The following is a 22,500-nucleotide window of genomic DNA, read 5'->3' on the forward strand; positions in this document are numbered from 1 at the left end:
AAACATTCCCCAAACGTTCTCATTAGGTTTCCAGGTAATGTAATAACACAATGTACCAGTAATGTTTTTAGAACATACTGCCACAACAAAATATAGGAGCGTTAGACATGGTTCTGAGAAAACATTACGGGAACGTTCTGCTAATGTTGATGGAGATGTTATTAAAAACACCCATAACAACAAGCAGGAAATATTCCTACAATGGTCTCAAAGTTATAGTGTGATCTTATGGCATGATTGTTCCAATAACGTTCCCTAAACATTCTTCAGCAATCATGTCTGGATTCAATTAAATTGGTTTTGAGAAAACATTACTGGAACGTTCCACTAACATTAAAGGAGATACCTACCCAGATATAGGATCTTAATTTGACCAGTTATTCACAGCAGGAAATTAATCCTGCAGCAACCGGAAATGTGAATTACTACTGTATGTGGATTATAATTAATGGACATTTTTGTATTGGCTGATATATTTTTCGTTAGGAAAAATCAAGTATGATATTTTAAAGTGGAAATTACAAACTTTAGAAGCATTTTAAAACCGTGAATACACTAGAAGTTTTTAAATGTATCCTGCAATAGGGTGGTCAAATTAAGATCCTGTATAGGTCCTAACAACCAATGATGTGATAACAGCAAACAACCCAGCAAACCGGGAACATTCCCAGAACATTAGTTAACATTCCCATTAAGTTCTAGTTCGGGTTTGAGACAACATTAGGATGATAACGTCCCACAAACATCCAAAGAATGTTAATGATCGCCAAATATATATTTCTAAGAAAATGTTTGAAATGAAATATCCTTGAAATGTTCTCCTAACATTCACTAACATTTTGTTCCAAACATCTGTAAAAACTAGCACAGAACATTCCCCTAAGGTTCTCATTAGGTTGCCAGTGAATGTAATAACACAATGTTGTGGTGATTTTCTTTGAACATATCAAATCACATTTTTATTCGTCACATGCTTCATAAACAACAGGTGTAGACTAACAGTGAAATGCTTCCTTAAGGGCCCTTCACAACAACACAGAGAAGAAGACAATAGAGAAATAATAGAACAGTAAAACACGTAATAATAAAAGTAATAATAGATACATTATGAGAAAGGATAACTTGGCTATATACACAGGGTACCAGTACCGAGTCCATGTGCAGGGGTACGAGGTAATAACATGGCTATATACACGGGGTACCAGTACCGAGTCAATATGCAGGGGTACGAGGTAATAACATGGCTATATACACGGGGTACCAGTACTGAGTCCATGTGCAGGGGTACGAGGTAATAACATGGCTATGTACACGGGGTACCAGTACCGAGTCCATATGCAGGGGTACGAGGTAATAACATGGCTGTATACACGGGGTACCAGTACCGAGTCGATGTGCAGGGGTACGAGGTAATTGAGGAAGATATGTTAATATAACTAGGAATAAAGTGACTAGGCAACAGGATAGATAATAAACATTAGCAGCAGCGTACGTGATGAGTCAAAAAAGGTTTGTGCAAAAAGGGTCAATGCAGATAGTCCGGGTAGCTATTTGGTTAACTATTATTAAACTAACTATTTAGCAGTCTTATGGCTTGGGGGTAGAAGCTGCTCAGGTTCCTGTTGGTTCCAGACTTGGTGCATCGGTACCGCTTGCCGTGCGTTAGCAGAGAGAACAGTCTATGACTTAAGTGGGGGGTGTGCTCGGCACTCCTGTTTCCTGTAGTCCACGATCATCTCCCTTGTCTTGCTCACGTTGAGGTAGAGGTTGTTGTCCAGGCACCACGCTGCCAGGTCTCTGACCTCCTCCCTATAGGCTGTCTCATCGTCATCGGTGATCAGGCCTACCACCGTCGTATCGTCAGCAAAACTTAATGATGGTGCAGGAGTCGTGCTTGGCCACGCAGTCGTGGGTGAACAGGGAGCACAGGAGGGGACTAAGCATGCACTCCCGAGGGGCCCCCGGGTTGAGGGTCAGCGTGGCGGATGTTTTGTTGCCTACCCTCACCACCTGGAGGTGTCCCGTCAGGAAGTCCAGGATACAGTTGCAGAGGGAGGTGTTCAGTCCCAGGGTCCTTAGCTTAGTGATGAGCTTGGAAGGCACAATGGTGTTGAATGCTGAACTGTAGTCAATCAACATATTTCTCACATAGGTGTTTCTCTTGTCCAGGTGGGAGAGGGCAGTGTGGAGTGCAACAGAGATTGTGTCATCTGTGGATCTGTTGGCGCGGTATGCGAATTGGAGTGGGTCCAGTGTGTCTGGGATGACGATGTTGATATGAGCCATGACCAGCCTTTCAAAACATTACATTGCTACAGATATGAGTGCTATGGGGCGATAGTCATTTAAACAGGTTACCTTGGCATTCTTGGGCACAGGGACTATGTTGGTCAGCTTGAAACGTGTAGGAATTAAAGATTGGGTCATGGAGAGGTTGAAAATGTCAGTGAAGACACTTGCTAGCTGGTTAGCGCATGCTCTGAGTACTCGTCCTGGTAATCCGTGTCGCCCTGCGGCCTTGTGAATGTTGACCTGTTTCAAGGTCTTACTCACATCGGCTACGGAGAGCGTGATCACACAGTCGTCCGGAACAGCTGGTACTCTCATGCATGGTTCAGTGTTGCTTGCCTCGAAGCGAGCATAGAAGTAATTTAGCTCGTCTGGTAGGTTCGCGTCACTGGGCATCTTGTGGCTGGGTTTTTCCCTTTGTAATCCGTGAAAGTTTGCAAGCCCTGTCACATCCGACAAGCTTTGGAGCCGGTGTAGTGGCTTCTGGTTGGGATATGTACGCATGGTCACTGTGGGGACATCGTCATCGATGAAGCCGGTGACTGATGTGGTAAACTCCTCAATGCCATTGGATGAATCCTAGAACATATTCCAGTCTGTGCTAGCAAAAACCAGTCCTGTAGTTTTAGCATCCGCTTCATCGGACCACTTCCGTATTGAGCGCGTCACTGGTACTTCCTGTTTGAGTATTTGCTTGTAAGCAGGAATCAGGAGGATAGAGTTATGGTCAGATTTGCCAAATGGAGGGCGAGGGAGAGTCTTGTATGAGTTACTGTGTGTGGAGTAAAGGTGATCTAGAGTTTTTCGCCTCTAGTTGCAGATGTGACATGCTGGTAGAAATTAGGTAAAACGGATTTCAATTTCCCAGCATTAAATCACTGGCCACTAGGAGCGCCGCCTCAGGATAAGCGTTTTCTTATTTCTTATGGCCATATACAGCTTAGTGCCAGCATCGGTTTGGGGTGGTAAATAGACAGCTATGAAAAACTATCTTGGTAAAACATACTGCCGCAACAAAATGTGGGCGCAATAGAAGTGGTTCTGACGAAACATTATGGGAACGTTCTGCTAATGTTGATGGAGATGTTAGTAAAAACACCCATAACAACGCCCATCGAACACCTTTGGGATGAACTGTGAGCCAGGCCAAATTGTCAAACATCAGTGCCCGACCTCACTAATGCTCTTGTGCCTGAATGGAAGCAAGTCTCCGCAGCAATGTCCCAACATCTATAAAAAAAATAAAAAAAGCAGGGAATATTCCTACAATGTTCTCAAAGTTATAGTGTGACATTATGACATGATGGTTCCAATAATGGTCCTCTGTAGCTCAGCTGGTAGAGCACGGCGCTTGAAACGCAAAGGTAGTGGGTTCGATCCCCGGGACCACCCATACACAAAAATGTATGCACGCATGACTGTAAGTCGCTTTGGATAAAAGCGTCTGCTAAATGACATATTATTATTATTATTAAAATGTTGGAGCAAGCTATTACTACTAACACCTATAACAACAAACAAGAAACATTTCTGCGATGCTCTTATAAAGTTATTCTGTAAGGTTATGACATGATTCATTGTTCTAAAAACATACTTCAACTACACTAAATATACAAAACGTATGTGGACACCCCTTCAAATTAGTGGATTCGGCTATTTCAGCCACACCCGTATAGGTGTATAAAATCGAACACACTGCCACGCAATCTCCATAGACAAACATTGGCAGTAGAATGGCCTTACTGAAGCGCTCAGAGACTTTCAATGTGGCACCGTAATAGGATGCCACCTTTTCAACAAGTCAGTTCGTAAAATTTCTGCCCTGATAGAGCTGCCCCGGTCAACTGTAAGTGCTGTTATTGTGAAGTGGAAACGTCTAGGAGCAACAATGGCTCAGCCGCGAAGTGGTAGGCCACACAAGCTCACAGAAAGAAACCACCGAGTGCTGAAGCGCGTTAAAATCGTCTGTCTTCAGTTGCAACACACACTACTAAGTTCCAAACTGCATCTGGAAGCAACATCAGCACAATAACTATTAGTTGGGAGCTTCATGAAATGGGTTTCCATGGCCGAGCAGCCGCACACAAGCCTAAGATCACCATGCGCAATGCCAAGCTTCGGCTGGAGTGGTGTAAAGCTTGCCGCCATTGGACTCTGGAGCAGTGGAAAAACCTTCTTTGGAGTGATGAATCACGCTTCACCATCTGGCAGTCCGACGAATGAATCTGGGTTTGGCGAATGCCAGGAGAACGCTACCTGCCCAAATGCATAGTGCCAACTGTAAAGTTTGGTGGAGGAGGAATAATGGTCTGGGACTGTTTTTCATGGTTCAGCCTCCTTAGTTCCAGTGAAGGGAAATCTTAACGCTACAGCATACAATGACATTCTAGACAATTCTGTGCTTCCAACTTTGCGGCAACAGTTTGGGGAAGGCCCTGATGTTTGACTGGCCTGCACAGAGCCCTGACCTCAACGCCCATCGAACACCTTTGGGATGAACTGTGAGCCAGGCCAAATTGTCAAACATCAGTGCCCGACCTCACTAATGCTCTTGTGCCTGAATGGAAGCAAGTCTCCGCAGCAATGTCCCAACATCTATAAAAAAAAATAATGTATGCATTCACTAACTGTAAGTCGCTCTGGATAAGAGCGTCTGCTAAATGCCTTAAATGTAAAATGTAGTGGAAAGACTGACTGCGAGCCAGGCCTAATCGCCCAACCTCACTTGTGCCTGAATGGAAGCAAGTCCCCGCAGCAATGTTCCAACATCCAACATTTTTTTTTTATTTTTTTTTTATTTATTTTTTATTTTTACCCAGCTTAAACCAAACCGAAATGTAACCCAAACCGAACCTTCTTGGAACTCAGACCGAACCGTCAGTAACTATGGTCACTTTCTCCTAACCGAAGTCAGGGCTTCGTTCAAACAGTATGGCTCACAAATGGCGCTACCTCCAAGCTTAACTTAGAGGCGCTTCTACCATCATACTGCCCCATTAGACCGTAGGTCCAACTGGGTCTCCTCGCCGAGGCCAGGGGTTTCGTTCAATGGTGGGGGTTCTGGGAATCTCCTGACCAAGGTCAGGGCAGCGTTAGGGACAAGTGGTGAAAGTACCTCTATACCAGCAGGCACTCCTCAGTAGTCGCCTACTGAGCCAAAGGATGATCATCTTCGCTCTCCTCATCCGAGCTCACCACCTTCCCATCAATTCTATAGAAGTCCCTGAGGACATCTAGGGAGTACAGGAGAGCCCTCCTGCTGAATAGCTTGGCCAGTCGTTTCCTCCGTGAACAACTCACCCCCAAGTTCATTAGCAGCCTCTCATTGCTGATTGGCCACTTCCCTCGGGCTCCCAGTGGAAAGCCAAACACTATTACCTTCCTCACCTTCAGGGCAACCATAATGTATCGAGCAATCGGGGTGTACCTAGCGACTTTCTCAGCAGCCGCGAACTCTAAGGTTTTAGAGTCCATCTCGTACCGCACTGTAACATCCACCACCAAAGCAGTACCATTTTTCACGAACACCAGGTCTGGGCGTCGCAAAGCCCCGGCATGGGTTCTGCAACACATTTCTCTGGTGACGATCCATCCGGCGCTTTCGGCTTCATTTGCTAACAGGTCACACAGTTTATTATGTCGCGAGATGCGACTATCCTTCACTGCAGGACACTGCCCGAGAACGTGCGAGCAAGATTCAGTAGCAGATAGACAGTGGCGGCAGACAGTTAGACTGTCTTTCCTCCCCCTGGCCAGTGCCTCTCGGGTTGGGTACACATTAGCCCTCAGCTGGAGACCTGCAATATAGTATCTCTGTTTAAATCCAACCTCGGCTGGATTTTTCAACCAGTGATTGCTGTTTCTGTCTCCTGCGAATGCCTGTATTCCCACTCCCTGCGCTGTCAGGTTCTGCCATCTCTGAAACTCTCCTTGCCTCCAATCCGGCCTGACTGGGTTCTTCCTTGTTGGCGTCACCGAGCTGGCGGGGTCTGTGCTCCGGACAGCACCCTCATTCGATATTTCTAGGGGAGGCAAACTTGCCTTGTCCCCGCCAGCTCTCAGCCACATCCCGAGGTACTCTTTTGGTTTCACTACCCTGCGGGTGACTATCCGAGTAATGTCATCCTTCGAATGCCATAATCGGTACACCCTTCTGGCCTGGATAGATGGGATCTGACAGGCTAACTTTACGATACCCAGCCCTCCGTCCTGGCATCTCGAGTAAAGCAACCCATCACAAGTAGACTGTGGAAGGTGTAACCAAACCTTCACCGCCTTCCTGATCATCCCATCAAGTACATGAAGGATTTTTGGCCCTGACCCGCCGTGGTCCGCCTGATAAACCATCCTCGGGACCGCATAGTCGTTCAACATCTTCACCTTCTGCGAAGGCTTCAGCGGAGACCGCCCAATCGAGCTAATCCAGTCACGAAGTCGCTCGACAGGTTCTGGTTCTATAATGCCTTGCCACGGACCCACTCTCAACCCGAGGTACTCGACCGACTCTGCTGGCCCGACCATGTGTAGCTCAACGCCACTCATTATCCAAGGCCTGCAAGAGTTTACCGAGAAAACCCCTCGAATTTTCTGAGTAAGGAAACCGTGGCACTTCTTGGGCTGGACCCTCAGCCCCGTCTGTTGGCAAAATTTTTCCAGAATTATGATGTTTTTCGCCATGCCATCCCACGAACCGCTCACCAAGACAAGATCATCAGCAAAAGCCAGGGTTGTGATCTGACGATCATCCAACTTGTACCCCGAGCCGGTACGTTCGAGCGTTTCAATCATTGGATCAAGGGCTAAGTTGAACAGCAGCGGCGACATCGGATCGCCCTGCTTCACCCCTATCCTCACGTCGATGGGAGGGGACTGCTCCCCATCGACCGTAATCATTGTCGTAACGTCGGTGTACGAGTCACCTATGATTCTGATGATGTGTTCATCCAGTCCTCTCTGCCTCAGCACCTCCAAGATGTGCAGATGACTGATAGAGTCAAATGCACGCGCAAAGTCCACCAACACCACGGCCAACATCTCGCCACTCGCCCTACTTTCCTTCAACAATCCTCCCAGGATCATTAAGTTTTCCGAACATCCAGGTGAGGAAATAAATCCTCTCTGTCGCGGGTTGATGGGACACGCCCGCGCCAGCCTGTTTGTAAGGATGCGAGAGTATAGCCTCAATACCAAAGACCCGATGGTAAGTGGCCTCCACCCAGACGCCTGGGTGCGCAAAGCCGGGTCAGAGGTCTTGGGTATCAAAGTGGTCCTGCACTTCTTGAATGGCTCAGGCAGGGTACCCGATGTCAACCATACAGAAAAAGTACGACCAAGTTTCGCACCAGACGGATCCCATTCTTGTAATGCCGTCTTAGTGATCCCGTCTGGCCCCGCTGCTGTACCATTTTTAATATCCCCAAGGTTTTCCTTTACCTCAGCTGCCGAGATGAGTGACCCGAACACACCATTGTCCGCTTTCCCCTCCGAGCAGAACTGACCAAGGCCATGGAACGTCTCAGTCACCTCCCACCGACTTTTGAATGCCAAAGCAACCTCTAGTGGCGGTAAAGCAGCTGCTACCCTCCCATTACCATCTAGAATATCATTTGCCAACCTGGATCTATTCCCATCATACAGTCCCTGTACTCTGCGATACTCCGACTGCTTGGCAATATTCATTCTTTCACTTGGCAATGTGGCCTTGCGCTCCCTCGGATGGTTCTGCTGACGCTGGTAGTCGGGTTTCCTTCTCAACAACTGCTGCAGTTCCAGGGCGGACGAATTAAGCAAGGCAGGATCTTGCTCCACCCCCCTTAGGGATAGGGTGACTTCTCCAATTTTTACACCATCATCGGTACCACCCCTCAGCAGCTCTTTCCGGAGGATCTCATGTATTCCGCTGTGGGGTGTTGATGGTGTAGCCGACTTGGACAGCATACTGATGAAATTACTCCCATCAGCTGCTTCCTGGAGAGCGCCACTCGGCAGCCTTCCACACCTCAGTCTTCGTCTTCTCTGCTTCACCTGTTCTGGAGTTTTGTTTAGCCTCTCAGCAATTAGCCTGTTGATATGCTTGTCCCCAGCCAACTCGTAGCTCATTCGAGTCAACTCATTGTCCTCCCATTCGAACCATCCGTTACCATCATCCACTTTCTCCTTTTGGAGTGCTGCCTTCTCCCCCTCATTTTCTTGGCAATAAAGAGCTACGTGTTTGTGTCGTTTGTGTTGGGTCAGCCCCATTGCAGTCGTGAACCCTCTTTCACATAGACCACAGACCCAGTCATAGCCAGCCTCCAAACGGGTCTCTACCGGTCCCTTGCACTTAGGGACATGGCAGGAAATGGAGTGGCTGTTGTTATTTGACTTGCCACACTTTCGACACACATACACAACCGAGACGGCTGAGTGTTTCACCGCGAAATGTTTCACCACTCCGCCGACCGTCTTAAGTTGTGTTCCACATAACTCGCAGCTCAGTTCTACGACAGGGAGTGATATCAGCAGGGTACTAGTGGCTGATGGCCTCTCCGATCCTTCAGCTGGGGTAGCACATTTTCCTCTCCCAAAATCTCTCTTGACAGGCTGTGGTGGCGTCACGACACTGCTGCCCCCATCCCGCGATGCTAGAGCAGGTGTCTTTAATTTGCCGACACACTGAAGCACCAGTGAGCCCACGTCCCCCCTCGCGTCCGCGGTATCGGGGGGATCTGGGTCCACGGTCTGAGGTTTATTGTGGAAGGCCACGGATCGAATACATGTTATCTTAGGGTAGGGAGCACCCCTGTGGTGTCTCTCTCCCAGCGGTTCGGAGCCCCGAAACCGCCATTTTGCCTTCTTAGTTTTTCGCTTCGTACTCTCGTTATTCTCGCATCGCTCCTCCAAGCTTTGCTGCTCGCATCCATGCCCTTGGGGTAGCACGGATGGCTCCAAGCTTTGCTGCTCACATCCATGCCCTTGGGGTAGCACGGATGGATCCATGGTTGGTAACCCAGTCTGGACCCTCTGGGGTGGGAAAGCCTTCGAATTCATTCCCTGGTCGTCTAGTGGTTAGGATTCCTCCAATCAATAGATTCATATGAATTCGCTTTCCCCACTAACCCAGTTTCCTGGGTTTATTCAAGACAAGCATATGCCACTGGCGGGTCAGCCAGGTAGCCCCCCACAACGTAAAGTTGTACCTGGGTGTGCTAAGCGGAAGACAACCCGGGCACAACAACCCCGTGAGGGGAGGAGGCCCGGTTGCAATCCACCGCACACCCAGTTGGAGGTCCTGACCTTCCCACGGCCGGCCATTTCTCAGGCTCCCTCTCCGGAATCGAACCCTGATTCCCCGTTACCCGTGGTCACCATGGTAGGCACAGAAAGTACCATCGAAAGTTGATAGGGCAGACATTCGAATGAGACGTCACCGCCACAAAGGGCGCGCGATCGGCTCGAGGTTATCTAGAGTCACCAAAGCGGCCGGGGCACCCAAGGGCACCCCGCATGGGTTTTGGGTCTGATAAATGCACGCATCCCCGGAGGTCAGCGCTCGTTGGCATGTATTAGCTCTAGAATTGCCACAGTTATCCAAGTAACGTTGGAGCGATCAAAGGAACCATAACTGATTTAATGAGCCATTCGCAGTTTCACTGTACCGGCCGTGTGTACTTAGACTTGCATGGCTTAATCTTTGAGACAAGCATATGCTACTGGCAGGATCAACCAGGTAGCCCCTCACAACGTAGAAGTTGTACCCAGGTGCGCTCAGCGGAAGACGGCCCGGGCACGGTCCAATTCCCGTCAGGGGTGGAGGCCCGGTCGCAATCCACGCGCACACCCAGCGGGAGGCCCTGAACTGCCCGCGGCCGGGGGGGGGCCGCGAGTGCCGGGGCGCCGCTCGAGAGGTCTCTTTCTAGCTGGAGGGTTTAGTAGGAACCGCACAACCGAGCCAACGACAGGGTGTGAGAAGCACGTGTCTCTGGCGCCGGTACGTTGCAGGGTGGACATCACTCCTGGCATCGCTGCCTGGGAGAGCCACTCCCCGCACCGGAACACCAACGTAGGGCCACTGGGTCAGACGGGTCGTCTTGGTATCGCTCAGCGAGGCTCGGCCGGAGCATATCGGGGAAAGGGGCTCCACCGATAGAGGCGAATCCACATGGGGCGGGAGGAACCGTCCGTCCGAACACCGGCCAGAGGCCGGCCGACAGGGGCCCTCCCAGGTGGATAACGAATGCCAATCGGTCAAAAATAAAAAAATAAAAAAATAATGTATGCATTCACTAACTGTAAGTCGCTCTGGATAAGAGCGTCTGCTAAATGCCTTAAATATAAAATGTAGTGGAAAGACTGACTGCGAGCCAGGCCTAATCGCCCAACCTCACTTGTGCCTGAATGGAAGCAAGTCCCCGCAGCAATGTTCCAACATCTAGTGGAAAGCCTTCCCAGAAGAGTGGAGGCTGTTATAGCAGCAAAGGGGGGGACCAACTCCATATTAATGCCCATGATTCTGGAATGAGATGTTTGACGAGCTGGTGTCCACATGCTTATTCTCATGTAGAGAATAATGGAAGCAGTTGTGATATATCATATTTCATTTACATTTTAGTCATTTCTCCAGAGCGACTTACAGTTAGTGCACACATTATTTTTCATACTGGCCCCCCGTGGGAATTGAACCCACAACCCTGGCGTTGCAAACGCCATGCTCTACCAACTGAGCTACATCCATGCCAGCCATTCCCTCCCCTACCAATTGTGGGTTAGAAGGATTACTTTATCCTATCCCAGGTGTTCCTTAAAGAGGTGGGGTTTCAAATGTCTCCGGAAGGTGGTGAGTGACATCATTATATTTTATTAGGGTATTGTCCAAACATATTTTTTTTAAAGAATGGTAATTAAGTAGATTTGAACTTGCGATCTGCCATCTTCAAGCCCTGGTTGCCCTACCAGGATCCTAATGTTTCTAGTGGATTTCCCTTTGTGCTTTCGGAAAGTATTCAGACCCTGTCACGCCCTGGCTCGGGGGACTCTCTTATGTTGAGCCAGGGTGTTAGTTTCTATGTTTTGTGTTGTAGGTTGTGGGTCTAGTTTGATTATTTCTATGTTGGCCTGAGTGACTCCCAATCAGAGGCAACGAGTGTCAGCTGTAAGCTGGTTGTCTCTGATTGGGAGCCATATTTAAACAGTCGGCTTTTCTTTCGTGTTTGTGGGATTTTGTTTCAAGTCTGTTTATGTTTGACCGTGTACTGTCACGTATCGTTTGTTGTTTTGTTCGTGTTTCCTTCAGTGTTAATAAATATGTTTGCATTCGACGCTGCGCATTGGTCCTCTCTTACCGGCGAACGTGACAGAAAATCCCACCACAACTGGACCAAGCAGCGAGTCGAGGAGCCATCGCCAGGGAAATCCCTAGCAGATCTCCGTGGCAGCCTCGATTGGGTCAAGCCGATTGAAGAGCGGAGAGAGTGGACTTGGGAACAATGGAGGAAGAGTTTCGACTGGGTCAAGCCAATTGAGGAGCTGAATAGCGGGAGTTGGAAGCAGAAGAGCGAGAGTTGGGCGAGAACTATAGAGGCCTGGCCCACGGGGAGGGAGAGACCCCCAGAAAATTTTTTAGGGGGGCTCACGACGTCGGGGCAGCAGGAGGCCGCGATAGAGCGGTCCAGCGGGTTGGCAGAGGAGGCCGCCAGGTTACGGGGGGCCACTGGCCGAAGAGGGGGTGGAAGGTGTAGAGGCACGGCGAGAGGTACTGGGGTGTGTTACCAGTCCGGTCCGGCCCATTCCAGATCCCGGCGTAGGACCAGTGGTGTGTGTCCCCAGTACGGTCCGGCCTGTTCCTGCTCCCCGCACCAAGTCTGTGGTGCGTTCCGTCAGCCCTGTCCGGCCCGTTCCTGCTCCCGCACCAAGTCTGTGGTGCGTTTGCGTCAGCCCTGTCCGGCCCGTTCTGCTCTCCGCACCAAGTCTGTGGTGCGTTTGTCAGCCCTGTCCGGCCCGTTCCTGCTCCCCCGCACCAAGTCTGTGGTGCGCGTCGCCAGCCCAGTCCGGCCCGTTCCTGCTCTCCGCACCAACTCTGTGGTGCGCTTTCGTCAGCCCTGTCCGGCCCGTTCCTGCTCTCCGCACCAACTCTGTGGTGCGTTTCGTCAGCCCTGTCCGGCCCGTTCCTGCTCTCCGCACCAAGTCTGTGGTGCGTTTCGTCAGCCCTGTCCGGCCCGTTCCTGCTCCCCGCACCAAGTCTGTGGTGCGCGTCGCCAGCCCAGTCCGGCCCATTCCTGCTCCCCGCACCAAGTCTGTGGTGCGCTTGGCCAGCCCTGTCCGGCCCGCTCCTGCTCCCCACACCAAGCCAGTGGTGTGCGTGTCAGTCCAGCACGGCCCGTGCCTGTTCCCCACACCAAGCCAGGGGTGTGCGTCGCCCGGTCCGGCACGGCACGTGCCTGTTCCACTGGTGCCTGGTCCGGCGCCGGTCAGATGCGTTACGCCGGAGCTAGAGCAATCCGCTCCACCAGTGTGCAGTCCAGCTCCGGGCAGCAGGGCCAGACCGGACCAGGGGTACTTTGGGGGGTTAGAGAGCGAGTGGGGATCATGCCCGGAGCCGGATCCGCCGCCTAGGCGGAGTGCCCACCCGGTCCCTCCCCTGTTGTGTGTGGTTGGCGCGGTCGGAGTCCGCGTCTTTAGGGGGGGGGTACTGTCACGCCCTGGCTCGGGGGACTCTCTTATGTTGAGCCAGGGTGTTAGTTTCTATGTTTTGTGTTGTAGGTTGTGGGTCTAGTTTGATTATTTCTATGTTGGCCTGAGTGACTCCCAATCAGAGGCAACGAGTGTCAGCTGTCAGCTGGTTGTCTCTGATTGGGAGCCATATTTAAACAGTCGGCTTTTCTTTCGTGTTTGTGGGATTTTGTTTCAAGTCTGTTTATGTTTGACCGTGTACTGTCACGTATCGTTTGTTGTTTTGTTCGTGTTTCCTTCAGTGTTAATAAATATGTTTGCATTCGACGCTGCGCATTGGTCCTCTCTTACCGGCGAACGTGACAGACCCCTTCCCTTTTTCCACATTTTGTTACATTACAGCCTTATTCTAAAATGGATTAAATAAAAAACATCCTCATCAATCAACAAACAATTCCCCATAATGACAAAGTGAAAACAGGTTTTTAGACATTTTTGCAAATTTATAAAAAAATTGAAAACAGAAATACCTTATTTACATAAGTATTCAGACCCTTTGCTATGAGACTCGAAATTGAACTCAGGTGCATCTTGTTTCCATTGATCATCCTTGAGATGTTTCTACAACTTGATTGGAGTCCACCTGTGGTAAGTTCAATTGATTGGACATGATTTGGAAATGCCCACACCTGTCTATATAAGGTCCCACAGTTGACAGTGCATGTCAGAGCAAAAACCAAGCCATGAGGTCTAAGGAATTGTCCATAGAGCTCCGAGACAGGATTGTGTCGAGGCACAGATCTGCCTAGAGCTGGCCGCCCGGCAAAACTGAGCAATCGGGGGAGAAGGGCCTTGGTCAAGGAGGTGACCAAGAACCTGATGGTCACGCTGACAGAGCTCTAGAGTTCATCTGTGGAGATGGGAGAACCTTCCAGAAAGACAACCATCTCTGCAGCACTCCACCAACCAGGCCTTCATGGAAGCCACTCCTCAGTAAAAGGCACATGACAGGAGTTTGCCAAAAAGCACCTAAAGGACTCTCAGACCATGAGAAACAAGATTATCTGGTCTGATGAAACCAAGATTGAACTATTTGGCCTGAATGCCAAGCGTCACGTCTGGAGGAAACCAGGCAAAATCCCTACGGTGAAGCATGGCGGTGGCAGCATACTGCTGTGAGGATGTTTTTCAGCGGCAGGGACTGGGAGACTAACCAGGATCGAGGGAAAGATGAACGGAGCAAAGTATAGAGAGATCATTAATGAAAACCTGCTCCAGAGCGCTCAGGACCTCAGACTGGGGTGAAGGTTCACCTTCCAACAGGTCAACGACCCTAAGCACACAGCCAAGACAACGCAGGATTGGCTTCGGGACAAGTCTCTGAATGTCCTTGAGTGGCCCAGCCAGAGCCTGGACTTGAACCCGATCGAACATCTCTGGTGAGACCTGAAAATAGCTGTGCAGCGACGCTCCCCATTGAACCTGACAGAGCTTGAGAGGATCTGCAGAGAAGAATGGGAAAAACTCCCCAAATACAGGTGTGCCAAGCTTGTAGCGTCATACCCAAGAAGACTTGAGGCTGTAATGTCTGCCAAAGGTGCTTCAACAAAGTACTGAGTGAATGGTCTGAATACTTATGTAAAGGTGATATTTCCGTTGTTGTTTTTTTACATATACATTTGCAAAACTTTCTACAAACCTGTTTTTGCTTTGTCATTATGGGGGTACTGTGTGTAGATTGATGAGGGGAAAAAAACAATTTAATTCAATTTTAAAATAAGGCTGTAACGTAACACAATGTGAAAAAAGTCAAGGGGTCTGAATACTTTCCGAATGCACTGTACTGTAGTTATCCTCTTTTTACAAAGACAAAGATCACGACCTGGAAGTCAGTGGATGAACAGCTTTATATTTGTATTAGTTCCATCCCACACAGTGGATTAATTCCAGGGATAACGCTCCCAGGTAAGATCCCCACTTGCGACTTTTAACAAAATATGGTAAAACTGTGTTGGTACAATAAATATCTAATAAATTGTCATGTGATTCCAAAATATAATTGCCATATGATTTTCTACATGAATTGTTGTACAACTAACTTCCTCAACACTAACTATGACATAAACCACCTGTTCAAAACTTACATTGAATCATTCTGGGAACATAGGAAAAACATTCTAAGAACATTGAGGGAATGTTTTGTGAAACCTGACACAAACATTGTAAGAATGTCATCACAAATGGACGGATTTTGTGTTTTGGGAAGTTATCTGTTGGGATGTACCCACACTGTTCCCACAACCTAATTAAATGTTCTGGGAACCTTTAAAGAACAGACCAGCTGTTATGTCAACATTCTTGCAACATCAGGCAAATGTTTTTTCAACCTAATAGAAACACTGTAATCATCAGCACAACTGGACAGTTTTTCTGTTTTGGCAACATATCTCCTGTCATGTCCCCACAATGTTCTCACAACCTAAAGATATGTGTTAGGAACTATTAAAGAACATAAAAACCTGTTCTGGGAACATTCTTGTAAAATCAGGTGAATGTTTTTTACAACCTAAAAGATTGGGAACATTGTATAATAATCCTGGACAGTTGTTGTGTTTTGGGAACATACAGTACCAGTCAAAAGTTTGGACAGACCTACTCATTCAAGGGTTTTTCTTAATTTTATTTTTATGTTCTACATTGTAGAATAATAGTGAAGACATCAAAACTATGAATTAACACATATGGAATCATGTAGTAACCAAAAAAGTGTTAAACAAATCAAAATATATTTTATATTTGAGATTCTTCAAATAGCCACCCTTTGCCATGATGACAGCTTTGCACGCTCTTGGCATTCTCTCAACCAGCTTCATGAGGTAGTCACCTGGAATACATTTCAATTAACAGGTGTGCCTTCTTAAAAGTTAATTTGTGGAATTTCTCTCCATCTTAATGTGTTTGAGCCAATCAGTTGTGTTGTGACAAGGTAGGGGGGGTATACAGAAGATAGCCCTATTTGGTAAAAGACCAAGTCCATATTATGGCAAGAACAGCTCAAATAAGCAAAGAGAAACGACAGTCCATCATCACTTTAAGACATGAAGGTCAGTCAATATGGAAAATGTCAAGAACTTTGAAAGTTTCTTCAAGTGCAGTCGCAAAAACCATCAAGTGCTATGATGAAACTGGCTCTCATGAGGACCGCCACAGGAATGGAAGACCCAGAGTTACCTCTGCTGCAGAGGAAAAGTTCATTAGAGTCTACAATGTAAGAATAAAGAAAACTCCTTGAATGATAGGTGTGTCCAAACTTTTGACTGGTAGTGTATATTTTGTGATGTCCCTACAATTTTCCCACCAGACTGTTACCACAACCTAATGAAACATTCTGGGAACCTTCAAATAAAAGACAACACGTGTTCTGGGAATAATCTTGAAATGTCAGGCGAATGTTTTATACAAACATTGTATAATTATCAGCACAATTGGACAGTTTATGTGCCTTGAGAACATTTTCTGCAACCTAACGAATGTACTGGGAACGTTCACAGAACCAATTTTGGTTTGCTGGGTCCTCTACTCATAATATGCCATAAACCGAATGGTGCTTGGAGAGGTAAATAATTTAACACACTGCATTTGCCGCTGGCCCACCTTATCATTATCAATTTATGCTTGGAAATGTTGGAGTGTGTTTGCACCTATCACTATTAATTTACCTTTGACAAAAGTTTCCATGTGTGTGTGTGTGTGTGTGTGTGTGTGTGTGTGTGTGAGCACCTCCCATTATGAATTTACGTTTGAAAGTGTGTGTGTGTGTGTGTGTGTGTTTGTCTGTGTCTCTCTCTGTGTGTGTGTGTGTGTGTGTGTGTGCGAGCACCTAGCATTATGAATGTACGTCTGAATGCATAACAGCAGATTACAAATGACCACATTAAAGGGTAGAGAGGAGAGGGGGGGGGGAGTAGAGAGAGGGAGGGAAGAGAGATAGAGAGGGGAGAGAGAGAGAGAGGGGGTGAGGGAGAGAGAGAGAGGAGGTGAGGGAGAGAGAGGAGGAGAGGGACAGAGAGGAGGAGAGAGAGAGAGAGGATGAGAGGGAGAGGAGGAGGAGAGAGAGAGAGAGAGGAGGTGAGGGAGAGAGAGGAGGAGAGGGACAGAGAGGAGGAGAGAGAGAGAGGATGAGAGGGAGGAGAGGAGGAGAGAGAGAGAGAGGAGGTGAGGGAGAGAGAGGTGAGGGAGAGAGAGGAGGTGAGGGAGAGAGAGGAGGAGAGGGAGAGAGAGGAGCGAGAGGAGATGCGGGAGAGAGAGGAGGTGAGGGAGAGAGAGGAGGTGATTCCTTGACTGCCACTTACTCCAATAGTTCTCATTCTGATTTTCTCATGTTCTATGGTTGTCTATGAATTACATGTGAGCTGTCTTTCCCAAGTCCCATTCGTACCATAAAACTTGGTTTCCCTCGTCAACCCATTAGCCTTCCTTCCATCCAGTCCAGGCCCTGATTCCAATTCCCAGAAACATCTCTTATTCAAATAAGGAAGACATACGAGTTTAAAATAAGGGCAAATGTGTGTCTGTGTGTGTGTGTGTCTGTGTGTGTGTGTCTGTGTGTGTGTGTTTGTGTGTGTCTGTGTGTGTGTGTGTGTGTTAGTGTTTGTGTGTGGGTGTTAGTGTGTGTGTGTGTGTGTGTGTGTGTGTGTTTGTTAGTGTGTGTGTGTGTTAGTGTGTGTCTGTGTGTGTGTTAGTGTGTGTTAGTGTGTGTGTGTTAGTGTGTGTGTTAGTGTGTGTGTGTGTTAGTGTGTGTGTTAGTATGTGTGTGTGTTAGTGTGTGTGTGTGTTAGTGTGTGTTAGTGTGTGTGTTAGTATGTGTGTGTGTGTTTGTGTGTGTGTTTGTGTGTGTGTTAGTGTGTGTGTGTGTGTGTGTTAGTGTGTGTGTGTGTTTGTGTGTGTGTGTGTTAGTGTGTGTGTGTGTGTTAGTTTGTGTGTGTGTTAGTGTGTGTGTTAGTGTGTGTGTTAGTGTGTGCGTTAGTGTGTGTGTGTGTTAGTGTGTGTGTGTGTTAGTGTGTGTGTGTGTGTTAGTGTGTGTGTGTGTGTAGCCCCCCACAACGTCTTGCCAGCCACCTTCTCGCTTCGAAAGGGACCGATGCAGCGAATGAGCGCAATGACCTTTACATCCATGTAGCTAGCTGTGTGTGTGTGTGTGTGTGTGTGTGTGTGTGTGTGTGTGTGTGTGTGTGTGTGTGTGTGTGTGTGTGTGTGTGTGTGTGTGTGTGTGTAGCCGGCTGGTGTGTGTACTTACATCAACGTAATTTGCATTAATGTAATCAGAGTTCTGCTCTCCCTCCAGGGGCTGAAGTCTGACTCGGGAGTGATCATCTGGAACAGAGGGAGGAAGAGAGGGAGGACAGAAACCAGAACCAGAATGAATCACGTTAAATCAAGAAGGAAGGGACACAGACGGAGAGAGATGAGGGAGAGGAAGGAGGAGGTGAAGGAGAGAGAGGAGGTGAGGGAGAGAGAGAGAGGAGGTAAGGGAGAGAGAGAAGGAGAGGGAGAGAGAGGAGGTGAGGGAGAGAGAGGAGGTGAGGGAGAGAGAGGAGGTGAGGTAGAGAGAGAGAGGAGGTGAGGGAAAGAGAGAGAGGAGGTAAGGGAGAGAGAGAAGGAGAGGGAGAGAGAGGAGGTGAGGGAGAGATAAGAGGAGAGGGAGAGAGAGGAGGTGAGGGAGAGAGAGGAGGTGAGGGAGAGAGAGGAGGGAGGTAGAGAGAGAGAGGAGGTGAGGGAAAGAGAGAGAGGAGGTGAGGGAGAGAGAGGAGGATAGAGAGAGAGAGAGGAGGTGAGGGAAAGAGAGAGAGGAGGTGAGGGAGAGAGAGGAGGATAGGGAGAGAGAGGATGTGAGGGAGAGAGAGAAGGAGAGGGAGAGAGAGGAGGTGAGGGAGAGAGAGGAGGTGAGGTAGAGAGAGAGAGGAGGTGAAGGGAAAGCGAGAGAGGAGGTAAGGGAGAGAGGGAATGAGAGGGAGAGAGAGGAGGTGAGGGAGAGATAGGAGGAGAGGGAGAGAGAGAGAGAGGAGGTGAGGGAGAGAGAGGAGGATAGGGAGAGAGAGGAGGTGAGGGAGAGAGAGAGAGGAGGTGAGGGAGGGAGAGAGAGGTGAGGAGAGAGAGAGAGAGGAGGTGAGGGAGAGAGAGGAGGAGAGGGAGAGAGAGGAGGTGAGGGAGAGATAGGAGGAGAGGGAGAGAGAGAGAGGAGGTGAGGGAGAGAGAGGTGGATAGGGAGAGAGAGGAGGAGAGGGAGAGAGAGGAGGTGAGGGAGAGAGAGGAGGAGAGGGAGGGAGAGCGAGGAGGTGAGGGAGAGAGAGGAGGTGAGGGAGAGCGAGGAGGTGAGGGAGAGAGGAGGAGAGAGAGAGAGAGGAGGAGAGGGAGAGAGAGGAGGAGAGGGAGAGAGAGGAGGAGAGGGAGAGAGAGGAGGAGAGGGAGAGAGAGGAGGAGAGGGAGAGAGAGGAGGAGAGGGAGAGAGAGGAGGTGAGGGAGAGCGAGGAGGTGAGGGAGAGAGAGGAGGAGAGGGAGAGCGAGGAGGTGAGGGAGAGCGAGGAGGTGAGGGAGAGAGGAGGAGAGGGAGAGAGAGGAGGTGAGGGAGAGAGAGGAGGAGAGGGAGAGCGAGGAGGTGAGGGAGAGAGAGTAGGTGAGAGAGAGAGAGGAGGAGAGGGACAGAGAGGAGGAGAGGGAGAGAGAGGAGGTGAGGGAGAGAGGAGGTGAGGGAGAGAGAGGAGGAGAGGGAGAGAGAGGAGGAGAGGGAGAGAGAGGAGGACGGAGAGAGGAGGAGAGGGAGAGAGAGGAGGCGAGGGAGAGAGAGGAGGTGACGGAGAGAGAGGAGGAGAGGGAGAGAGAGGAGGTGAGGGAGAGAGAGAGGAGGAGAGGAGAGAGAGGAGGAGAGGGAGAGAGAGGAGGAGGGAGAGAGAGGAGGAGAGGGGAGAGAGAGGAGGAGAGGGAGAGAGAGGAGGTGAGGGAGAGAGAGGAGGTGAGGGAGAGAGAGGAGGAGAGGGAGAGAGAGGAGGTGAGGGAGAGAGAGGAGGTGAGGGAGAGAGAGGAGGAGAGAGAGAGAGAGGAGGTGACGGAGAGAGGAGGTGAGGGAGAGAGAGGAGGTGAGGGAGAGAGGAGGTGAGGGAGAGCGAGGAGGTGAGGGAGAGAGAGGAGGTGAGGGAGAGAGAGGAGGTGAGGGAGAGAGAGGAGGTGAGGGAGAGAGAGGAGGAGAGGGAGAGAGAGGAGGTGAGGGAGAGAGAGGAGGAGGGAGAGAGAGGAGGAGAGGGAGAGAGAGGAGGAGAGGGAGAGAGAGAGGAGGAGAGGAGAGAGAGGAGGAGAGGGAGAGAGAGGAGGAGAGGGAGAGAGAGGAGGTGAGGAGAGCGAGAGGTGAGGGAGAGAGAGGAGGAGAGGGGAGAGCGAGGAGTGAGGGAGAGCGAGGAGGTGAGGGAGAGAGGAGGAGAGGGAGAGAGAGGAGGTGAGGGACAGAGAGGAGGAGAGGGAGAGCGAGGAGGTGAGGGAGAGAGAGTAGGTGAGAGAGCGAGAGGAGGAGAGGGAGAGAGAGGAGGAGAGGGAGAGAGAGGAGGTGAGGGAGAGAGAGGAGGAGAGGGAGAGAGAGGAGGAGAGGGAGAGAGAGGAGGAGAGGGAGAGAGAGGAGGTGACGGAGAGAGGAGGAGAGGGAGAGAGAGGAGGAGAGGGAGAGAGAGGAGGAGAGGGAGAGAGAGGAGGAGAGGGAGAGAGAGGAGGTGACGGAGAGAGAGGAGGAGAGGGAGAGAGAGGAGGTGAGGGAGAGAGAGGAGGAGAGGGAGAGAGAGAGGAGGTGAGGGAGAGAGAGGAGGAGAGGGAGAGAGAGGAGGTGACGGAGAGAGAGGAGGAGAGGGAGAGAGAGGAGGTGAGGGAGAGAGAGGAGGAGAGGGAGAGAGAGGAGGAGAGGGAGAGAGAGGAGGTGAGGGAGAGAGAGGAGGAGAGGGAGAGAGAGGAGGAGAGAGAGAGAGGAGGTGAGGGAGAGAGAGGAGGTGAGGGAGAGAGAGGAGGAGAGGGGGAGAGAGGAGGTGAGGGAGAGAGAGGAGGTGAGGGGAGAGAGAGGAGGTGAGGGAGAGAGAGGAGGTGAGGGAGAGAGAGGAGGTGACGGAGAGAGGAGATGAGGGAGAGAGAGGAGGTGAGGGAGAGGAGGTGATGGAGAGCGAGGAGGTGAGGGAGAGAGAGGAGGTGAGGGAGAGAGAGGAGGTGAGGGAGAGAGGAGGTGAGGGAGAGAGGAGGAGGAGAGAGAGAGAGGAGGTGAGGGAGAGAGAGGAGGTGAGGGAGAGAGAGGAGGAGAGGGAGAGAGAGGAGGTGAGGGAGAGAGAGGAGGTGAGGGAGAGAGGAGATGAGGGAGAGAGAGGAGGTGAGGGAGAGAGAGGAGGTGAGGGAGAGAGAGGAGGAGAGGGAGAGAGAGGAGGTGAGGAGAGAGAGGAGGTGAGGGAGAGAGGAGGTGAGGGAGAGAGAGGAGGAGAGGGAGAGAGGAGGAGAGGGAGAGAGAGGAGGTGAGGGAGAGAGAGGAGGTGAGGGAGAGAGAGGAGGTGAGGGAGAGAGGAGGAGAGGGAGAGAGAGGAGGTGAGGGAGAGAGAGGAGGTGAGGGAGAGAGGAGGTGAGGGAGAGCGAGGAGGTGAGGGAGAGAGAGGAGGTGAGGGGAGAGAGGGAGGAGGTGAGGAGAGAGAGGAGGTGAGAGAGAGGAGAGAGGAGAGAGGAGAGAGGGAGGTGAGGAGAGAGAGAGGAGGTGAGGGAGAGAGAGGAGGAGAGGGAGAGAGAGGAGGTGAGGGAGAGAGAGGAGGTGAGGGAGAGAGGAGGTGAGGGAGAGAGAGGAGGTGAGGGAGAGAGGAGGAGGTGAGGGGGAGAGAGAGGAGGAGAGGGAGAGAGAGGAGGTGAGGGAGAGAGAGGAGGTGAGGAGAGAGGAGGTGAGGAGAGAGAGGAGGAGAGGGAGAGAGGAGGAGAGGGGAGAGAGGAGGTGAGGAGGGAGAGAGAGGAGGTGAGGGAGAGAGGAGGGGGAGGGGGAAAGAGAGGAGGAGAGGGAGAGAGAGGAGGTGAGGGAGAGAGAGGAGGTGAGGGAGAGAGGAGGTGAGGGAGAGAGAGGAGGAGAGGGAGAGAGGAGGAGAGGGAGAGAGGAGGTGAGGGAGAGAGGAGGTGAGGGAGAGAGAGGAGGAGAGGGAGAGAGGAGGAGAGGGAGAGAGAGGAGGTGAGGGGAGAGAGGAGGAGAGGGAGAGAGGAGGAGAGGGAGAGAGGAGGAGAGGGGAGAGAGAGGAGGTGAGGGAGAGAGAGAGAGAGAGAGAGAGGAGGAGGTGAGAGAGAGAGAGGAGGTGAGGGAGAGAGGAGGAGAGGGAGAGAGGAGGTGAGGGAGAGAGGAGGTGAGGGAGAGAGAGGAGGTGAGGGAGAGAGAGGAGGAGAGGGAGAGAGAGAGAGAAAGAGAGAGAGGAGGTGAGGGAGAGAGGAGGTGAGGGAGAGAGAGGAGGTGAGGGAGAGAGAGGAGGAGAGGGAGAGAGAGAGAGAGAGAGAGAGAGGAGGTGAGGGAGAGAGGAGGTG

General features: G+C 50.4%; 1 protein-coding gene across 1 annotated transcript in view; it reads right to left on the bottom strand.

Moving 5' to 3' along the window:
- Positions 1-22,500, bottom strand: part of LOC121580570 (receptor-type tyrosine-protein phosphatase mu-like) — a gene marked incomplete at its 3' end in the record, with an annotated part of 542,380 nt that overhangs the window by 58,272 nt on the left and 461,608 nt on the right. Inside the window, exon 24 of the mRNA XM_045213497.1 lies at positions 18,233-18,309. Within this exon, the coding sequence (XP_045069432.1) occupies positions 18,233-18,309 (77 nt within the window). The remainder of the gene's footprint in view (positions 1-18,232; positions 18,310-22,500) is intronic.

The sequence above is a fragment of the Coregonus clupeaformis genome, unplaced genomic scaffold (genome assembly GCF_020615455.1).
Source record: "Coregonus clupeaformis isolate EN_2021a unplaced genomic scaffold, ASM2061545v1 scaf0116, whole genome shotgun sequence".
NCBI classification, from domain to species: domain Eukaryota; kingdom Metazoa; phylum Chordata; class Actinopteri; order Salmoniformes; family Salmonidae; genus Coregonus; species Coregonus clupeaformis.